This window comes from Ceratotherium simum, chromosome 9 (assembly GCF_057802395.1).
Source record: "Ceratotherium simum simum isolate JZ-2026a chromosome 9, ASM5780239v1, whole genome shotgun sequence".
NCBI classification, from domain to species: Eukaryota; Metazoa; Chordata; class Mammalia; order Perissodactyla; family Rhinocerotidae; genus Ceratotherium; species Ceratotherium simum.
The window spans coordinates 37,800,184-37,819,942 of NC_141908.1; the positions used below are offsets into that span (position 1 = coordinate 37,800,184).

General features: G+C 37.7%; 1 protein-coding gene across 4 annotated transcripts in view; it reads left to right on the forward strand.

Moving 5' to 3' along the window:
- Positions 1-19,759, forward strand: part of GPD2 (glycerol-3-phosphate dehydrogenase 2) — a 138,714-nt gene that overhangs the window by 36,021 nt on the left and 82,934 nt on the right. For all 4 annotated transcript variants that reach the window (XM_014785956.2, XM_004428301.3, XM_087435231.1 and 1 more), the window contains exon 3: positions 16,235-16,406. In XM_014785956.2, the coding sequence (XP_014641442.1) occupies positions 16,235-16,406 (172 nt within the window). The remainder of the gene's footprint in view (positions 1-16,234; positions 16,407-19,759) is intronic.

Here is a 19,759-nt window from a genome sequence, read left to right on the forward strand (position 1 = left end):
GAGCGCATTACCCTCACAGATTCCCCAGGTGTTTATGTTGCAGATATTATTAATTGACTTGCTATTGAAACTCATTCTCACCCATTGATCATGCTTAATGCACTATTTCTTTTAAAATAGTGCCTTGTTTCCTTAAAAGTAAGTGTGAAAAGATGTTGCTTCTGCTGAGGCTATTTCGGAAGCGCAGTTCTGTTGGGACATGGGTTTTAATGGATTAGATTACTTCTGCCATCTTTACCAGTGCCATCTGAAATGATAGTGGAAAATGCCAATGCCAAAGGTCACTATATCTAATATGATGAGTTGTTGCTAAATTTGTACACAGTTTATATCTGTTAACCACAGTAAGCGTGTTCTATTTCAGAGTTTATAGCTTAACTTTGTACCTAGGTAATACTATTTCAATTTTTTTTTGTTTGATTTCTCTTTAATCCCATGGAATAGAATTAACAGTTGATGCTGCCTCCAATCAATCAAATTAGGGGTGAATTTTAGTAAAATTAAGGCAAAACAAGGGTCTATTGATTCCTGGGACGTTTTGTCATTTTCTCCTTCCTAAGTTAGACATCCTGACCACCTTGATAGCCAAATGAAACAGATACCAGCAGTTTCAAGTCATTTATAATTTTGATCTGACAAATTCTTTTGAGAAAAATCACCATAGGCATATTTAATCAATGAGTTGCAGAAGACATGCATTCAAGCGTGTGCGTTCTTTTGTGGTGATTCTTGTCCCTTTAAGCCACTGCCATGAGCGTGTTTTGGGTAGCAGATTGTGATATAGCCATAGGGATTGGCAAAAAAGAGAGGAGGGGGGGTAAAGGAGGAGAGGAGACCAACTCGTTTGAGCCATTGACATGAAATGACCACAGGCCTTAGCTGTCCTTTCTCAGAAAATATCTGCCAATCAGAGCCATTCTAGGGGGGAGAATTTTCCTGACTTCAATAGTCAAGAAAAATCTGCCCCTTGATTCCCATTATTTGGCTACATTTTGTAAAAGCTGTGGCCTTACGTGTGACTAGGCATGCAACATTTTTTTACAGAGCAATGCTTGAAGTATTGGCTTGTGTTTTAATTTTTCCAATTTTCTAAGATGATTCCAACTGATAAACTATCCTCCTTTAAGAATAAATTGGTACCGAAAGCCCAAGATGCTGATGGATGAGCAAGCCGTCTGTTGACTTTAGGTTCAGGCACATTTTGGTGGCATTCCCACACTCTCAGCTGTGTCTCCCCTGGCCCCTAGCTTGTGCTCATTTGATATTCCCAGTACAAAGCTTCCTTCCTAAAATACAGGCAGGGGTTGTATTCCAAATACTAACAGCTTGATGCTAAAAGTTGGTCAGTTGTTGAAGCAGGATTGGTAATGAGATAGTGTTCTAAGTGTTTAGGTGTCAGGTCAGCTCACAAAAACCTTTTAAATCAATTCTCCAGTTAAATTAGCTTGTGTTTGCAAGGAAAAGAATAGAAGGAAAACTATTATATATACGTTTTTTGGTTAATTAAACAGAAAACACAATTAAATCGAATATGATGTGGTTCACTTACCTTTTACCCAGTTGCTTGAATAAAAGCTACTGTAGGTGAGGAAGTAGAGACCTTTATGGAGACTGGCATTTCTGGGGGCAGAATGGGGGTTAGAGGTGATAGCAGTGATTTTTTGTCTGACTTTATTTAGTAGAATGGCTATTCTTCATACAAGCATATTATTAACATTTATATTATGTTTATCAATGATGAATAGTGTCCACTGTCCACCCAAGTGAAACCTAGAGATTTTTTTCTTTTGAGATAAATAGGTCAGATTTGGAAGAGATGGGGATTATGGCCTAAGGAGAGAGCTATTATTATTATTATTATTATTATTTCTTTTGGAGCTGAGGCAATCTAAATCTTCGGTTCTGGTGAGAAAGCTGATGGGGAAAAGGAGATGAATGTTGGCTGACTTCTTTTGACTGTGTCCACCTGCAGGGAAGGAGGCTTGTGGTCCCAGGTGTCATCCACATTCCAGGGGCCCTTGAGTTATGCATGTCAGTGTTTTTTGAGTGGTCTTGGAGTGGTTTCCTATTCATTTCATTTTCCCTTCCTTTTATTTCCTCACCCACAAGTAGGTGGCTAAGTTTCCACAAAGGCTTCTTGATTTTTCCTCTCCTCAGCCCAGTTGTATACCGAGGAACAGGAGACTGAGTAGTGGGATGTAAGCATCCTACTACTATCTTAAATCCCACTAGGGATGTAGCAAGCAAACACCTTTGCAGTGGAGTGCAGATTTTCAGGAGCAAGGTATTTGTCACTCACTATTTGGTATGGGTCTGTTTAATAATAAACTTTTAAGTGGAAGGGACTTAGAAGACATCTTATCCAATCTTCCTCTCAGGACAGGATGTTCTTCTAGTGATTCCTTAATATCTAGTGAAAGAAAAGCGTCACTTCATAGAAGAGCTTCCTTTTCCGATTCCAAGCAGGTGGCAGGATGGACTAGGTGAAGAGGGGAGTTTAAATTAGGAGAGAGGGCCTTGGGTACTTTCAGAGCTGGTAAGCCTCAGTGAGGAGCAGAAGTGGAGAGCGTTAACGTCAGGGCTGCATGAGGGTTCCTCACGTGGATGGGAAGAATGGGGGTGGCCGTGGAGAGTGGGGACAAAAGTAGGGTTGGGGTGCAAAGATTTAACTGAGGGCTGCCTCAGGCTTTTGTCTTTTCATTGGAGACCAAGGGCATTTTTTGAAACTTTTTTTTATTATAAACTCAATATTTATTTTATACCTTCTAGGTCCTGACTGGAAACATTGGTGTGACAATGTGGGCTTCCTTTTAACCCCAGTGGTGTAGTTGATGTAACAAAGATCTATTTACGTCTGAGGGTGGCCCCTCTCACATAACACACTGCAGGTTTGTTCCTTCCATTACCCACTCTGAAGGTGTAGTGGGCTTTGTGAGACAATCTGAGGTGAAGCCTGAGAACCACCGAGAGCTTTCTCAAAGCCAGGATGTGAAAGGTGTTTTTTTTTTTTTTTTTTTCCAGCACCGTACATATGCAGAGAGTGGGCTTCAGAGGATGGAAATCAAGGTCTCTTTTCAGTGTGAGGAGTGATCTTCTTAAAATCAGGGAATTGAGAGATTCTTATTGATTGATGTTCTATTCATGAGCAACATAAGGAGAAAGGACAAGAGCATGATCTTTGGAGCAGCCTGCCAGCTTCCAACACCTGGCTCTGCTTCTTAAGAGCTAAGTGACTATGGGCAATTTTCTTAAATTCTCTGGGCTTTGTATTCCCCCATCTGTAAAATGGGGAGAATGGTGGTCCTTCCTTCGAAGGATTGTTGAAGAGCAGAAAAGCCTGGAAGAGTTCCTGGAACATAGTAAGCTTTCAAAAAGTGTAGCTATTATTAGATTCCCAGAGGAGATGAATATAGAGTGTGGTTGTAGTTAGCACAAAGTTGCTCTTGTCTCTGGAGACCCTTGCATTCAGGGATACCTTGTTAAGACTTTGAGGTTAGTAGCAAATGATATGTTCTTCATCTGAGGTTGTAGGAGAATGGCTAGAAAACAGTCATACAAGCACCCTTCTGTTTTCTCTTCGCCTTGCTTCCTGATCTGAAGATGAGCCAATAATAAGATGGACAACCCCGATTGTTGACTTAAACTCTTTTCCTCTTGTGATAAATTCCTTGAACTTCCCACTGTTTCTTTTCTTTTTCTATTTAGTTTTATGTGAATTGTGGCAGACTTGATTTTTATAGCTGATGTGTTTCTAAAAGTTATGAGAATATAGTCTTTTCGATAATTAATATATAGTACAATGCTATTGATTGGAATTCTATGGTGAAACATTTTAAAAAACAAACACTATTTTAAAAAACTCTACCTTTTTTTTTTTTGGTAAATCAAAATTTTCGTATATCATTTTAGCTTTAAGTGGAATGCGCTTAAATCTATTCTTTCCTGATGTCGGTGATATAGTAATAATTGTTAGTGACAGGATCTTCGCACTTTGCAAAATAGCCTCTCACTTTGTAAGAGACGGCGATTCACTATGCTTTGAGTGGCTTACCAAATACTATAGTTCACTTTGTTATGCATGTTAGTTAAGGGAACATGAAAAAAAATGATAGTGGCAATGTGTTAGGTGAGTTGAATTATAGGTAAACTATAGTACCATTGTTGTTAGTGCCATCAAAACTGAGGAGGAAAAAGACTTATGGTAATGAAAGGCAAAGTGATGCATGAATAATTAAAATCCATAGGAATTTTGAGAACATTATTTTAACTTGTGATTTCAGTCTCTCAATACATTATTTGTAAGAAATTCTAATAAAGCAGAGCCTTTTGATTGATAATACCAATGACTCAAAATACAAAAGATAACATTGGAGAAGCAGCAAAAAATAGAATGATAATTAATAGATTATTAATTATTATTTAATATTCATTATATATAAATTATTTAGTATAAATATTCAATATTAATTATTATAATTAATAGATATTACTAGTAATAGAAGAATAGATTTTGGGATTTATTTTAATGGATTCCCAAATGAAAAGATATTTACCTTCCTGAAAGTGTTACACAAATATGGCTGGGTTTGGTGAAGGTATTATTGTGCACAGGTGGTGAAAGTTTTCAGAAATCTAGTTTCTCCATAAGATAAGGATAATGTGATTTCCCTCGTGAAGCACTAATTAAGTCAGTTTATAAAAGTTAATGATCACAGTACCTGACACAGCGTGGATCTTTAGTATCTATTGTACTTCTTTTCCTCCCCTGTTATAGGATATGAAAATTTAAGATAGACCTAGCCTTGTTAGGCACAATAAGAAAGGTATAACACCAGATTTCTTTAAATAGCTGAGGTTTTAGTTGGCATAATGTTGCTTATGTTAACTGCTGGACAGAGAAACTGGTAGAGGTTAGAGAAATTTGAAGTTCAGATGAGTATCTATGAAGAGAAATCAAAATCATAAGCACAACACCAAATGCTGGTGAGGGTGTGGAGCAACAGGAAGTCTCATTCACTGCTGTTGGGAGTGAAAAACAGTACAGCCAGTTTGGAAGACAGTTTGGTGGTTTCTTACAAAACTGAACATATTCTTACCCTACAATACAGCAATTGTGCTTGTTGATATTTACCCAACGGAGTTGAAAACTTATGTCCACACAAAATCCTGCACATGAATGTTTATAGCAGCTTTGTTCATAATTGCCAAAACTTGGAAGCAACCAAAATGTCCTTCAGTAGGTGAATGATTAAATAAACCATGGTACATCCAGACAATGGAATATTATTCAACACTACAAAGAAATGAGCTATCAAGCCATGAAGAGACATGGAGGAACCTTAAATGCCTATTACTAACTGAAGGAAGCCAATCTGGAAAGGCTGTATCCTGTATGATTCCAACTATGTGACATTCTGAAAAAGGCAAAACTATGGTGACAGTAAAGAGATCAGTGGTTGCGGGGTGGAAGAGAATGAATAGGCAGACAATGGAGGAGTTTTAGGGCAGTGAATGTACTCTGTGTGATACTACAATGATGGATACGTGTCATTATACATTTGTCTAAACGCGTAGAATGTACAACACCAAGAGTGAACGCTTAAGTAAACTGTGGACTTTGAACGATTATCATGTGTCAATGTAGGTTCATCCTTGGTAAAAACTGTGCCATTCTGGTGAGTGCTATTGATAATGGGCGAGGCTCTGCATGTGTGGAAGCAGGAAATATATGGGAAGTCTCTGGATCTTCCTCTCAAATTCGTTGTAATCCTAAAACAGTTCTAAAAAATAAAGTCTTTAAAAAATCAATTAAAAAATTCTGCTTAAAAGTCATAAGCATAGCATCTAGGACATGATGTCAATTAAAAAAATTTAAATTACAAAAATTCCACTGAAGCATCACTTCTCAGTAGTATCTTTGATTGACTATAACAATTTATTTTTTAAATTATTTCTTAATATTTTAAAAAATTAACATTTTTAAAACAATATTCTCCTAGTTCCTAAGCTAAGGAATATCTGTGCATTTGAAATTAGTATAAATCTTCCTGAGCATTGATGTAGCTGAAATTACCACGTGACATGTTTGCTTATGTTTACCAGATTGCTTTTAACTTCGTGAGTCAAATCAGGCTACCAGACTTGTTTGTTCTCTCTGAGTAAATGATCTTCCATCTCCAGAAGCATTTTTCATAGGTTCATAAACAGCCTTTCCTGTAAAAAAATCTTATGAAGTGCTGTAACAGCAACTGTTCTTAAGCAGTCTTCATTTTTGTTAATTTTAATGTTTGGAGGGGAACTGTAGTGTTAGATACCATATGAAGAATGTATATGCAGGTGCAGAAAGGACTAGTGGTTACATAATAGGCTTCTCCATCCCATCTGCCTGCTTAGAGAGCCATCAGCATCAGCATTATGTCAAATATGAAGGTAGAAATGTCTCTGCACCGTGGTGTGGTGGGGCTTGCATTTGGTGATCTGTGCTTTTGAGGCTTTATCTGTATAGACTTATTTTTCTGTAAGTAATGGGACCTCACCCATCAGAGGAAGATTCTGAACTGTGTATGGACTGTATACAAAGCAGGCAAGTTGTGAATCTTGGGTTGTAATGCTAAACATATTTCATATTTGTGTGTTAATTAGAGTAAGCTAATTGGTGTAATAAACCACCCCCAAAGCTCAGCGGCTTATCACAATGAAGGTTTATTTCTTGTTTGTATACAGTTCCATGTGGGTAGGTGGGGGACCTGTTTCTTGCAATCATTCAGGGACCTATGTCCCTTTATTCTAGTGGCTCTGCCATGTCATAGGACTTTCCTGACCCACTGGATCATTTTTAGCCAACTGTAAAGGAGGGTGGGAAATGTAATCCAACAGTGTTCTCTCGAAGAAGACAAAATGTTTCTTAAGCATCCAGCCATTACGTCTGTGTTCTGACTTTAGTTTCTAATCTAGTTGACAAATGAGCTATGTTTCTTTTTTTTTCGGTGAGGAAGACTAGCCCTGAGCTAACATCTGCTGCCAATCCTCCTCTATTTGTTGAGGAAGATTGGCCCTGGGCTAACATCCGTGCCCATCTTCCTCTACTTTATATGTGGGATGCCTGCAACAGCATGGCTTGGTAAGTGGTGTGTAGGTCTGTGTCCGGGATCTGAACCTGCAAACTCTGGGTCGCCAAAGAGGAGTGTGCGAACTCAACCACTACGCCACCAGGCCGTCCCCTAGCTACGTTTCTTTTGAGGAGAGTTTTATTGTTAGAGTTTATGCCAAAGACTATATCATTCACTTGCTTCTCTTGTTTAGAACCCTGTGCCTAGATTCCTAGAAGAACTGTTTTTCTCCTAGAAATACAGCTAAATATGTTGAGGCTGTGTTTGATATCTAAAGCTTGATGAGGATTCTGAATACACTGTATTTTCAATAAGGCCAGTTGAAACTATTCTTAACTACTCTATATGGTAAACTGTTTCTTCAGAGGCATGTTTTATCAAAGCACTAAAATTATGCGGACAGAGCTGGAAATGTTCTTTGAAGAGCATCCTATCATCTTCCTTATAATTTTGGTTTTTATTTAACACTTAGCTCCCAAAGTGGGGCCATGGCAATATCTTTGAGTTATACTCACATCAGGCCTTCGAGGAGTTTGTGCTGCTATTTTATTGCTGGCATACAAAATCAGCGAGGTTAACTGTACTGCTATAGGTCACACAGTGAGTCAACGACTGAGCTATGATTAGCATTGACAGCTGGTGAGCTTCTAGGCTGTTGCTAACTGAGCAACGTTAACATTCATTTTGATTTGACTTTGCATTTCATTTTCAACTATTTATTCATTTTAAGGCCTCTTTAAGAAACTTTTTAGGGATCTTGTAGGACTGAGGAAACTTTCTATAAATGCTTTGAGGAGAGTCCTTTAGCTTCCCTCTCCTCATCTTCCAGCTTAATAGTTAAATTCTGTTTATGCTAGGAAGCTTTCCTCTAGATAGAGTTTTGCAAATTAAGAAGAAAATAGATGCTTTAAGATAAGTTAGGCAATGTTAATTTTACTTGCTTGCTTTATTTTGCAATTTGTGATTTTTCAACAAAGAAGTTCTGAGATATAATTATGTGCTTGTGAGTACAAATGAGAAAAGTTATAAAAATGTATATGTTTGTCAAAATAATTCACAGAGAAATGGAAAATGTGCATCACAAATTTGATGTCAAACTATTTTGCATGTAAGGTTAAAATTTAGCAGAGGGCCATCTGGATTGTAAAGCTCTGGAATGGTCATTTGGCTTGTTGGGTCAGCATTTTATTCACTAGGGGTGGGGGGGGTGAGCCCTCTGTCTGTTCTATATCCACTTCCAGATGTATGTGTTAGGGAGGTTTTTAAGGAAAAATGCTGCTTCATGGAAATCGGGATGTCAACTTGACTGCCCAGTGTGGCTGGCTACAGGCTGGGCATGTTCCTTAGGACTCCTGACTACAGTCGCTGCCAGTAACAGCTCCCTGCACTGCTGGTGCCAGAGAGGCTGGCAGATCTAGGGGCCCAGGTAACCCACACATATAGGCAAAGGTAACCTAGCAGAGCTGAGGAGATGGGATTTGGGGTCAAACCTGGAATCAAATTCTGATTCTCAGTTACTTGCCCCAGGAATAACCACTCAGTTTCCTCACTGGTCAAAGGATACCTCCCTTCTGTGGTAACTGTGGCACCTAAAGGAGCTAACGTAATCGAGTGTGTGTACTAGCAGCAGCTAGGCAAGTGAGAGTTCTGCCTCTTCTTCCCTGCCTGCCCTCTCTGATCCCAGGCTTCCTCCCCAGATCCTCCAGTTCTCACTTGCTATCGGAATTGAAGAGCAGCATCAAGGTTAGATACCTCCAAATACATAGTCTATGTTTTTAAAATATTTATTTGAAAACTGACAAAACGTAGTTTTGTCACAGATCATGTAGTTGATTATGATGTGAATTTATTTGAAGTAGTTCAGACAGAGCCAAAGCGTTTTCCCTATTTTCCAGCTACAAAAAAAGTTTTACAATTTACAGGTCTGGTTGTATTATGATTGTTATTAAGAGAGCTTCTCTGTGACTTCTCAAAGGAATCACAGCCACTTAAGGCTGGATAGCACCTTCAAGGTGAACTAAAGCTCCCATCTTAGTCACCCTAGAAGGATGGACTCATCCTTTTTTCTCTTGTCTGGTCCCCGATGGAAATGACAGTCTACCTGTTAGCAGCGCTTCCGGCAGAGTAATCATGAATCCCTCCCTGGGTATGTTCACATTGACAAATGTTGCTTACTGTCATATAAGTACAAGAAAAAACATCATTGTTTAGGATCACAAAGTGATTCAGGAGGTGAAGGCCATTAAGACATCTTAAGATTCACTGTAAGGAGAGGCTTGTTGCATTTTCTTTCCAGGAATATACAATATAGTTAGTCTTTTTCAGTGACAACAAAACAGGAAGCAATTTCCCTTAAATCTAATGGTTCCATTATCAATATGTGATTGAATCACGTGATATGGGAGAGGGCGAGAGTGATGGTGGCAGCGTGAAGTGATTTGCATGAAACCCTGCTTTTATACTCCAATTATTACTGTACATGATTACAGGACAACCTGGTTGTTAATTGCCTGTGGTCTTTAAATATGCACTTCTTTCAGAAATAGACACTAATTATTAGATCTTGTTTTCAGTCTCAACCGAAGTTGCAAATGTCTAGGATTTTTTTTTTTTTTAATTTGCAAGTCTAATGGTGCACAGACAAGTAAAACATAGTAAAACTGATCTCATTCGGAATCCTCTTCTGTTGTCTGGGATGTAAACTCTCAAAGATTATGAACTTGGCTTTCAATTCTATGTAGGTGTTCATAGGTGCGGGTCTCTTGACAAAAGCTTTATATTTGCCATCAGAATGCTGGAGGAATTTTATCTTTTTTAAAAATGTAGATGAAAATTTGCTTACAAGTTAAAAAAACACCTACTTTCCTGTAGCCTGTCAATAATTAAATATAATCAGAAATAACAAGGTCAAAGTCATATTAAATATTAGGTATTCTCCTAATTCCACCAAGATAATAATTTTTTGTTCAAGACCTATGGTTTGAATTGTGCTAGGTAAGAAGGCAGTTTGCTTGGTGTCTTGGGCTTTCCTTTCTTCTGGTGTCAGTGGCTGAATTAGATAATAGATCCTGATTCTCCTGGTGCTGAGCTTGTCCTGTCTTTAGGCCATGGCTGGCAGATTTATAGGCCTAAGGGGGCTGGTGTGGTGAGATAAGAGTGTGAAGTGAGGGGAAATCCTGGGCTAACCAGAGCTCACAAGCCCTGCCTAAGGGCAGCAGCTGCTGTTGAGTTTCAGCAGATTTATCTCAGATGGAAATCCTAATTTTTATGTGAAATATAGCCATTTTTAAATATTGGATGTGTGACTCCTGTTTTGAAGAGAAGTAGTGTGCTGACCAAAGAAAAGATGCTAGTACGACTTCTGGTTTTAGCATATGCTATTCCTACTTCCTTTCCTGGTATGGTCACCCAGCTAATGCCTATTAGTGTTTCTTGACCTGATTTAGCTATAATTTCTAGGAAACCTTTTCAATCTGGATTAGGGGTGCCTCCTGTGGCTCTTGTAGCCTCTTCTCTATCATAAATCTGCTTGTTAAGCAATATTATAACTGCCTCTTTATCTTTTGGTTTTATCCTGTAGTCTACAGAATCCTTGATGGCCTCCAGTATTGACTGGATGAGTAAGTGATGGTGGGTCAGGGGTCTCCTCAGGACACATGAGAGTTCTTGTTTCTCAGGAGGTGTAGGGCGTGTTGCCATTCCGAGGCTTCTCCCATAATCTCTGGATCAATCCCTTAATGGAGTTTATCTCCCAGATTGCTCTTTAATCAAACTGCCTTAGGAAAAGAAAGGCGGGGAAAGGGCAGATCTGGGAAGATTTGGAGCACAAAGGCCTCCTTTCTTAGAGCCTGTTGTTACTTACCAGTGCTGTTTTATTCCTGCTGCATTTCTCTTCTTTATTTCCCCTCAGTCAACATATTCTGGGGAAGGTAGAGTGCAGATGTGTTTTTGTGACTCAAAGCTATATGAAGCCAAAATGAGTCTTTCTCTTGTCATAATTATAAGTAAGGCCTTAGGCTGTGTTTACTGCCTCTAAAATAAACTTGGTGCTTCGCTTCTCAGTTGTAACACTTTCCAGCTTTTATGAAAAAATAAACAAAAATAAAGTGTTATTTTAAATGTAGTGTCAGAAATTAAATAAATTACCCTCAATAGTGCCATATATTTAAAAAAATTTTTTTTGGAAGGACTGTTCAGCAAAAACTCCACAACAAAACCGAACCAAAAAAACAAAAACTTTCTGCATTTGACAGCTGGGGATAGCTCATCCTATTATAACTATTTAGTCTGTTTTTTAATTTTTTCTCAATTATATGTACAGTCAGTATGGTGTAGCAATGTAAAACTTGGTTGCCAGGCTATGTAGGTTCAATTCCCAACTCTACCATATACCAGCTGTATAATCATCACCTGATTACTTAACTTCTCTGTGTCTCAGTTACTTCTTCTGTTAAATGGAGATCATAATAGTACCTAACTTAGGGTTATTGTGAGGATTAAAAGAGTAAAAAAAAGTGAAACCTTTATAATAGCGCCTGGCACACAATTGCTGTATACGTATTTACTTAGTATTTTTTTAAGTCAAGTTTATTGAGGTATTGTTTGGGGTATAATTTACATGCAGTAAAATTCATCCTTTATAATATATGCTTCTGTGGGTTTTGATAAGTACATATAATCATGTAACTACCTCCACAATCAAGATATAGAACATTTCCATCATCTTCAAAAGTTCTCTTCTACTCTTTGTAGTCAGTCTTCCCCTCCCCCACCCCCAAACCCCTGATAATCACTGATCTGTTTTCTGACCCTAGACTTTTGCTTTTACAGAATGTCATATAAACAGAATCGTGTCATATGTAGATTTCTGAGTGTAGCTTTCTTCACTTGGCACAGGGATGGGCAAACTTTTCTGTTAAGGGCCAGGTAGTAAAAGTTTTAGGCCTGCAGGCCATACGGTCTCTGTTGCAACTGTTCCACTCTGTGACTGCAGTCATGGATTATACATGAATGATTGGGGGTGGCCGTCTTCCATAAAGCTTTGTTTGTTAAAACAGGTGGCAGCCAGATTTGGGTGGAAAACCATAATTTGCCGACCCATGACTTAGCATAATACATTTGAAATTTATTCATGTTGCATCCATCAGTAGTTTGTCATTTTTATTGCCAATTATTATTCCATTGCATAGATGTACCACAGTTTGTTTAGTTATTTACTAGTTGAAGGATGTTTGAGTTTTTCTTAATTTTTCGCAATTACAAATAAAGCCGCTGTAAACATTTGCCTACAGGTTTTTGTATGAACATGGTTTTAATTTCTTTTGAGTCATTACCTAGGAGGGGGTTGCTGGGTTGTATGGTACATGTATGTTTACCTTTGTAAGAAACTCGCAAACTGTTTTACAAAATGGCTGTATCACTTTGCATTTTCACCAGCAATATAAGAGAGTTCCAGTTGTGTTGTATCTTCACCAGCACTTGGTATTGTCCATTTTTTCATTAAGTTTAAGCTACTCTAAAAGACTGTGAAGAATCTTAGAAACTACAGTAAAGATGCTTACCTTTAACCTAAATTAAGTTGGAAGCTATTGAACAGTTTTACACGTGGAAATGACATCTATTGGGTTTTAAAATGATTACCCCAGCTGTGGTGTAGAGAATGACTTGGAAGGAGCCATGGTAAATGTGTGAAGACCTGTAGGAGGATATCATATTAGTATAGGGGAAAGGGAAGATACCTTGACTTGAAATGTGGCAGTGAAGGTGAAATGACTGGATGTGAGAATTATGTAGCTGGTGGAATTGATAGAACTTGGTGATGGATCAGATATGGGACTTAAGAGAGTGGCACAGCCACTAGATGGTACCTTTCCTGAGACGAGGAACATTGAAGGGAAAGAGGTTTAGGGAGATAAAGTCATCAGTTCAATTTTGAGATATATGTGAGTAGGTAGTTTGATATCTGGGTTCTGGAACAGGGGAACGAAATTGGAAGTCAAAGTGGTATAAAAGATATCTGATGATATAGAGGTGGAAGAGATCCTCTAGAGAGAGAGTTTTTAGTGATCTGAGAAGAGTGAATAGGACAGACCCAAGAGGAACCTCTGTGTTTACACTGGGCAGTAGAGGGACATCCATAGGAAACGAGGAGAGGGTGGTGAAAAGAAGTGAGAGAGAGAGAGAGAAAGAGAGAGAGAGAGAGATCAACTCAGAAGATCGTCTCTCAGATGCCAAAGTGAGTGAACAGTCAGTTGTGTGCTGAGGTGACAACTAAAATGAGGGAAGAAAAATGCTCGTTGGATTTAGCAACATAGTGGACATTAGTCAGTTTTGGTGGTGGTGATGGTGGCGCTGATGTGTATGTGAAAATCCAGATTAGAGTGAGTTGAGGAGTGGGTTGAGGAGTGTGTAGGAGGTGAGGAGGCAGTAGGAAAAACAAGAGTATACAGGTTTTTCAAGAATTTTTAGGGTGGTGGTTATAAACATATGTAAGAGGTGTCTTTTTTTTGTTAAGATGAGACACATTAGAGCACGCTGGTGAGAACGATGAGGCAGGGGATGAAGACAGGAGACACAGTGTAGTCAATGGAATGAGGTACCCACAGGCATGAGAGATGCCCATCAGATCGAGCATACTTGCTGAAGAAGAAATTCAGTTGAGTTTAATATTCATATTTATCTCCTGTTAGCAGAGTAGAATATGGAGCTTTTAGTATTACGAAGTTCTAATGAACTATATCATAATATAGTCCTTAAATTTATTTCTCAAGTATTTCTAGAAAACTTACCAAGCAGAAAATGTCAGCAAAATTCTTTTGATGTGTGAAAACGCCCTGGCGGTTTAGTCACTTGTCAGTCTCATGTCCAAGACCTACCCATCTGTCATGGCCCAACTGAAATCTTCAAATAAAAAGACTCTCCTTCCCTGATCTGGATAGTCATAGCCTGGTCTTTTTTCTCTCTATTTTGGCATTTGTTTTTTCTACATACTTGTTATGTATGTATATACTATATATATGTATATATATGTATATATTTTTTTCCTCTCATTAGATGATGGAAGGCAAAGACCATGAGTTAAGATGTTATATTCTCCACAGCACCTAGCAGTTACATATATTTAGTTTGTTACCTTCAATGTATGTAAATGTGAATATGGAGAAATGGTTATTAGCAGATAATTAGGAGGAGTTATATAAAGGAGAATAGGATTTTTGTGGCTTGGCATCTGAATTAATAGCCTGAAAAATTATGGTACCTGATTATAGCCTTTTGTTTTTATGTTACTTAGTAAAATATGTTTTGAAAGTTCCCTTTTATATGTTTTTAAGGAATCAAGTTATTTAATAACAAGAACAACTCTTTGGTGATACTTTATAGTTTACCAACTACTGTCCTGTCACTATTCCATTCAGACTGAAGACCACTCAGAGATGTAGAGATAGAGACATCACAGGGGTTTTATCCCATTCTACAAATGAAGAAACCAAGGCCCTGAGAGAATGTCTCAAAAGTCACATTACTGGTAAACAAGAGTGCTAAGACCTAAGCTAGGACCCTCTGACGCTAATTCAGGTTTCTTTCCATGTACTCTGTGGCTTCTAGATATAAATTTTTATGGAAATCCAGTTGACATAATAATTAAATCCAATTGTAAAGAGCAATTTGGTTTATTTTATTTAAATGACTAAAAAATCACTTATCAGAACAATCTCCTGGTCAGAGCTTAAGATCACCTTCTCTTGAATAAGCTTTGGCCTTGGGGTTTAGAGCTTCATATGGGGCCCCTACAGCAGAAGGGGAAAAACACTGCCATTATGCATTGTGCTGATGCTGTGATTTAAAGAAAAGAAAATAGAAGTCACATATCTGTGGATAACTAACTATTAGAGCAACGTTGGCCAGCACTGTTCAGTATAGTGAAGGAAACTAGAATTAGCCTTTTGGAAAAAAGCAGATACTTATCTATTTTTCTATGCTTTTGACTCTAACTTCTGGCAACTACTTTTTTTTTTTTTTAAAGATCAGCATCTTTTTTTTTTTTTTTTTTTTTGTGAGGAGATCAGCCCTGTGCTAACATCCGCCAATCCTCCTCTTTTTTTTTTTTTTTTTTTTTTTTGCTGAGGAAGACGGCCCTGGGCTAACGTCTGTGCCCATCTTCCTCCACTTTATATGGGACGCTGCCACAGCATGGCTTGCCAAGCAGTGCGTCAGTGTGCGCCCGGGATCCGAACCAGCGAACCCCGGGCCGCCGCAGCGGAGCGCGCGCACTTAACTGCTTGCGCCACCGGGCCGGCCCCCTGATCAGCATCATTTTTGATTCAGGATGATAAATTACATTTTAATGAAAGAACTAGAAATAGGGATGGTCATTATTCTTTAGGGGGACTATGGCTGGCTTTAATTATATTATTGTAAAAGCTTTCAAAAATCGAAATCATGTATATTAAATATATAAAATCTATAATTTTATATTAAAACATTTAACAGGTAAGCCTCTGACTAAACTCTTTGAAAAATATCATTTCCATTGGCCTTAGCTGATAATTTAAACTAGATAATAACTTCTGTTAAACAGATTCTTTTTAGTTGTACTGACTTAAACTTTAGATCCCCAAACTCTAGAATATATTTTTATCAGGGGAATTAAGGAATGAAGAACATATACTTTTAAGAAATTGCAGAAAGTCATAAAGTGCTTTTCCTCCTCCTTTCATTTTTAAATATTGTTTGAACGAATTGCTGCTACTGGAGAAAACATTTCCTTATGTTCTCCTGTAAATTGTTTTAGGCAAGGTATTTGGGAATTGCTGTACGGTGTGGGAAACAATTGAACTTGGCTGTATATGAAGCCAAAACAACCAGTTGAGATACTGAATCTGAAATCAAGTGTTCCATGACTCAATCGTTATGATTCAAGGAAAAAAAAAAAAATACACCTGGCATTTTAAGGACTTTTTTTTTCCCCCAAGGCAGTTGGTCCTATAACTCCATGTGGATTGTGGACTATGGTCTAGCCCTGGTATTCTTTATCTCCGTTGCAAATCTCTTCTTTTAGTATATTGTAAAATTTATTGAATTGGCATTCTGGATGAACAACTGAAAATGGTCTGCTTTTCCATCAGGTGAACCTGGCCTATGTTAAAGCAGCAGAGAACATTTCAGAACCTGTTAACAGGGAGCCTCCTTCCAGAGAAGCTCAGCTACTGACTTTGCAAAACATGTCCGAATTCGATATCCTTGTCATCGGAGGAGGAGCAACGGGATGTGGCTGTGCACTAGATGCTGTCACCAGAGGTGAGTCCTGATGTGGATGGATGTAACGAGGATAAAGCTTTCTCTTTCCTCCCCAGTATAAACACAGTATGCACTCTATGCTAGTAAAGTCACATTTCTGTTGCATTTCCTAATTTTCCATCCTTTGCGAAGCACCTTCACATTTTTTTAATGTAGATACTTGAACAATTTTAAAATTAAATATAACTCTTTTTTTACACTTAAATGAATTTATTTAGAAAGAAAACTTTATATTCCTGTGAATTCATTGATTTGATGTTCTGGTTATTTGTTTTTAATACATAGTAAAGTAAATGCATCTAAATGAAATAAAAATATTTGCATATCACCTGAAATTACATTTATGTCAGTGAAGGGTAGAAAAGATTTATTAAAATGAATTAACCTATTAAAATAATTCTTTTTGTTCCTGTATCTCTTAAAATTATTTTTTCCAGTAAAATACAGACTGCAGTTTAGGAAACTGTAGTTTATGTGAATGAGTAATGGAAAAGACTGTTTCTAACATATAGTCCTGTCTCAGTTATTCTATTAGCCAGCGTTAGGAAAGACATGCTGAAAAGTTCTTGAAAAATAGAAACACGACACATAAAGAAAGAAATTTTAGTATGGAACACTAATGCTCTTATATATGATGTATTTAATAAAATGATTTGTTTCTTTTTCCTGTGGTTATTAGTGTAGAGTTTGGAGTCAAGGAAATCTGGGTACATATCCTGGCTTAGCTACTTTATCAGATGTATGTGTGTATGTGTACACACACACATGCACATACTCAGGCAAATTACTTAATTTCTCTAAGGTTCCTCATTTTTCAATAAACAATTGTTGTAAGGATAGAATGTATAATCATGAAGAGGACTTAAAGCAGTGCTTGTCACACAAAATAGAAGCTCAATAGATTGTAGGTAGTATTAGAGCTGCCATCATTAACCTGAAGGCAAAAAGCTTTTAGAACCAGTTGTCCTGGAGAAATCATCCTTTATGGTGTACTTAGATGCATCACATTGGGCTGTGTACTGCTGCAAGGAATTCAGACTCTGGATTCTTTTAGTTACTATCTAAGGTTCAAGATTCATTGTGGTTTCGTGCTCAATGATAATAATTCATTAATGGAATAGTTCTTAGATTAAGCTGCTACCACAGCCACCCTAGATTTAGTTGCCTTACGTATCTGGTGGAATTTACTCTTACAGGAATGAAATAAATTGAATGCGATTTAGGCACACACAAACAAAAAATGCCCTCGATTTACTATGATTGCACGGGACCCGCACTTAAGTTTTGATCCACGTAGACTTCACAACTAGGTCCTTTTTGTCACTTCTAGATCATGGTAAATTCAAAATATGGGCACTGGAATCTATTCTGTTGCCAGACAGACCCCAATTTTCATATAATTCCCTGTCTCCATCTATGGTTTATAATTTGAGCCAGGTTATCCTTGGACATTACTAAAGCAGATGGAAAGAACAGCTATAGGTATCTCAAGGTATTTGAACTCAAGTCTCTTCCCTGGAGACTTGGGAAGGAGAGTGGAAAGAGAGGACACATTCCCAACATTATAGGAGGCCTTGTTGGGACTACCCAATCCCAGGAGTTAGAATTTACCAGGTGACAATTTTCTATGTCAAAGAGGATCATTTCCCCAGTAGGATTCAGAAAAATATATTTATTGGTATCTTCCAGTTATGTTCATACTATGTACTGGAATATATAGCAATTCTTTTTATTTCAGTTACGCAAATATTCACTGAGTGCCTATTGTATGCGCGGCAGTGTGCAGGGTACCACAGAAGAAGACGAAGATGATTGATATAGTGGGCGCCTTTAGGGTGCTCACAGTTCTGTAGTGCGTGTTTGTATAGATGAAATTACGTTATAGAGAATATGTGCCTTTCAAAAGGTTTGGGGGCATTATGGACATATAAAGGTGAGGGTACTCATACCTGCAGAGAATGGTCAGGAGACAGATAGCTGCTATTTAGCATAGGTAGAGTTTTAATAAGCAAACATTGCTTGCTGAAAGTGTTCCAATCTGAGGGAACATGCAGGGGGAGCAGCATGGAGTCAGTGCATGTGGGAGGCAGCACGTGTTTCAATTTAGAACATCCAGGCTGTGTAGGGGAGACTATGAGAGACAGGTGGAAAGGCAGGACTGGGTCTGGTGTGCCAGGGAAAGGCCTGTGGTATTTATTGAATAGGCCACTTTGAGATACTGAAGAGCATTAGGTTTGGTGATAAGGAATGGATAGGCAATAGGAAGGAGTACGCATGGGCATAAACTTTTAAGAGGTCTAGAGACAAATGAAATAGACAGGAGGTAATTTGATGATGTAGTAGGATATAAGGAAGGGAGCTACATATGCCAGAATTGTTTTTTCTTTTCTTTTCTTTTCCCTTCATTTGTTTGTTTGTTCCTTCCTTCCTTCATTCGTTCATTCTTTCTTTCCTCCCTCCCTTCCTTCCTTTCTTTTTTCTTTTTTTTCATATTTTAACAGTTATATATTTAATAATTGTATATATAAAATTTAATATATAATTTTATCTGTAATAATTTTATAAATGAGACTATAAAGGCATCAGATTAAAATTTAATGTAAAAATCTTATAATTGTTTTTTAAACTAAATTCCCTTAGAAAATTCACATCCAAACTGATCTAATGGGGACTATAACATTCAATACACATACATGCACATGTGCACGCGCACACAGTCTTATGTCTACACACAGGCAAATGACAATAATAACACATCAGCCTTTTAAATGTGTTTAAGAAAAAATAATTGTTGAAATAGAAAAAAATAACAATTCAAAATATTAAAAGAAATACCATGTATAAAGTAAAATGCTTAAATTGAAACTATAGTAATGTACTTTACCACTTCATATCTCACTTTAGCTAGTCATTTCAGGTTTTTCATACAATTCTAACTTTTTTTTTTATTTTTTGTTTATTGCAGTAGCTTTGGTTTATAACATTGTATAAATTTCAGGTGTACATCATTATACTTCTATTTCTGCATAGATTACATCGTGTTCACTGCCCAAATACTAGTTACAACCCATCACCACACACATGTGCCAAATTATCCCTTTCGCCATCCTCCCTCCCCCCTTCCCTCTTTTTTCTTTTTTAAAGATAAGAGCAATCTGACTGTTTCTGTAGACTCAGAGGGAAAAGCCTATGCAGGAGGAGAACTTTAATATGCAAGTAGATGAGGCCACATGTGGACAAGGTCTTGCGAAAATACAAGGAATGAGACATCAAAGATGTATCTTAGCTTGAGCAGGAAGGTAAGAGAAATTTCTCAGAGATGGAAACAAAGGGCAAAGATTCTAAGGTGTGAA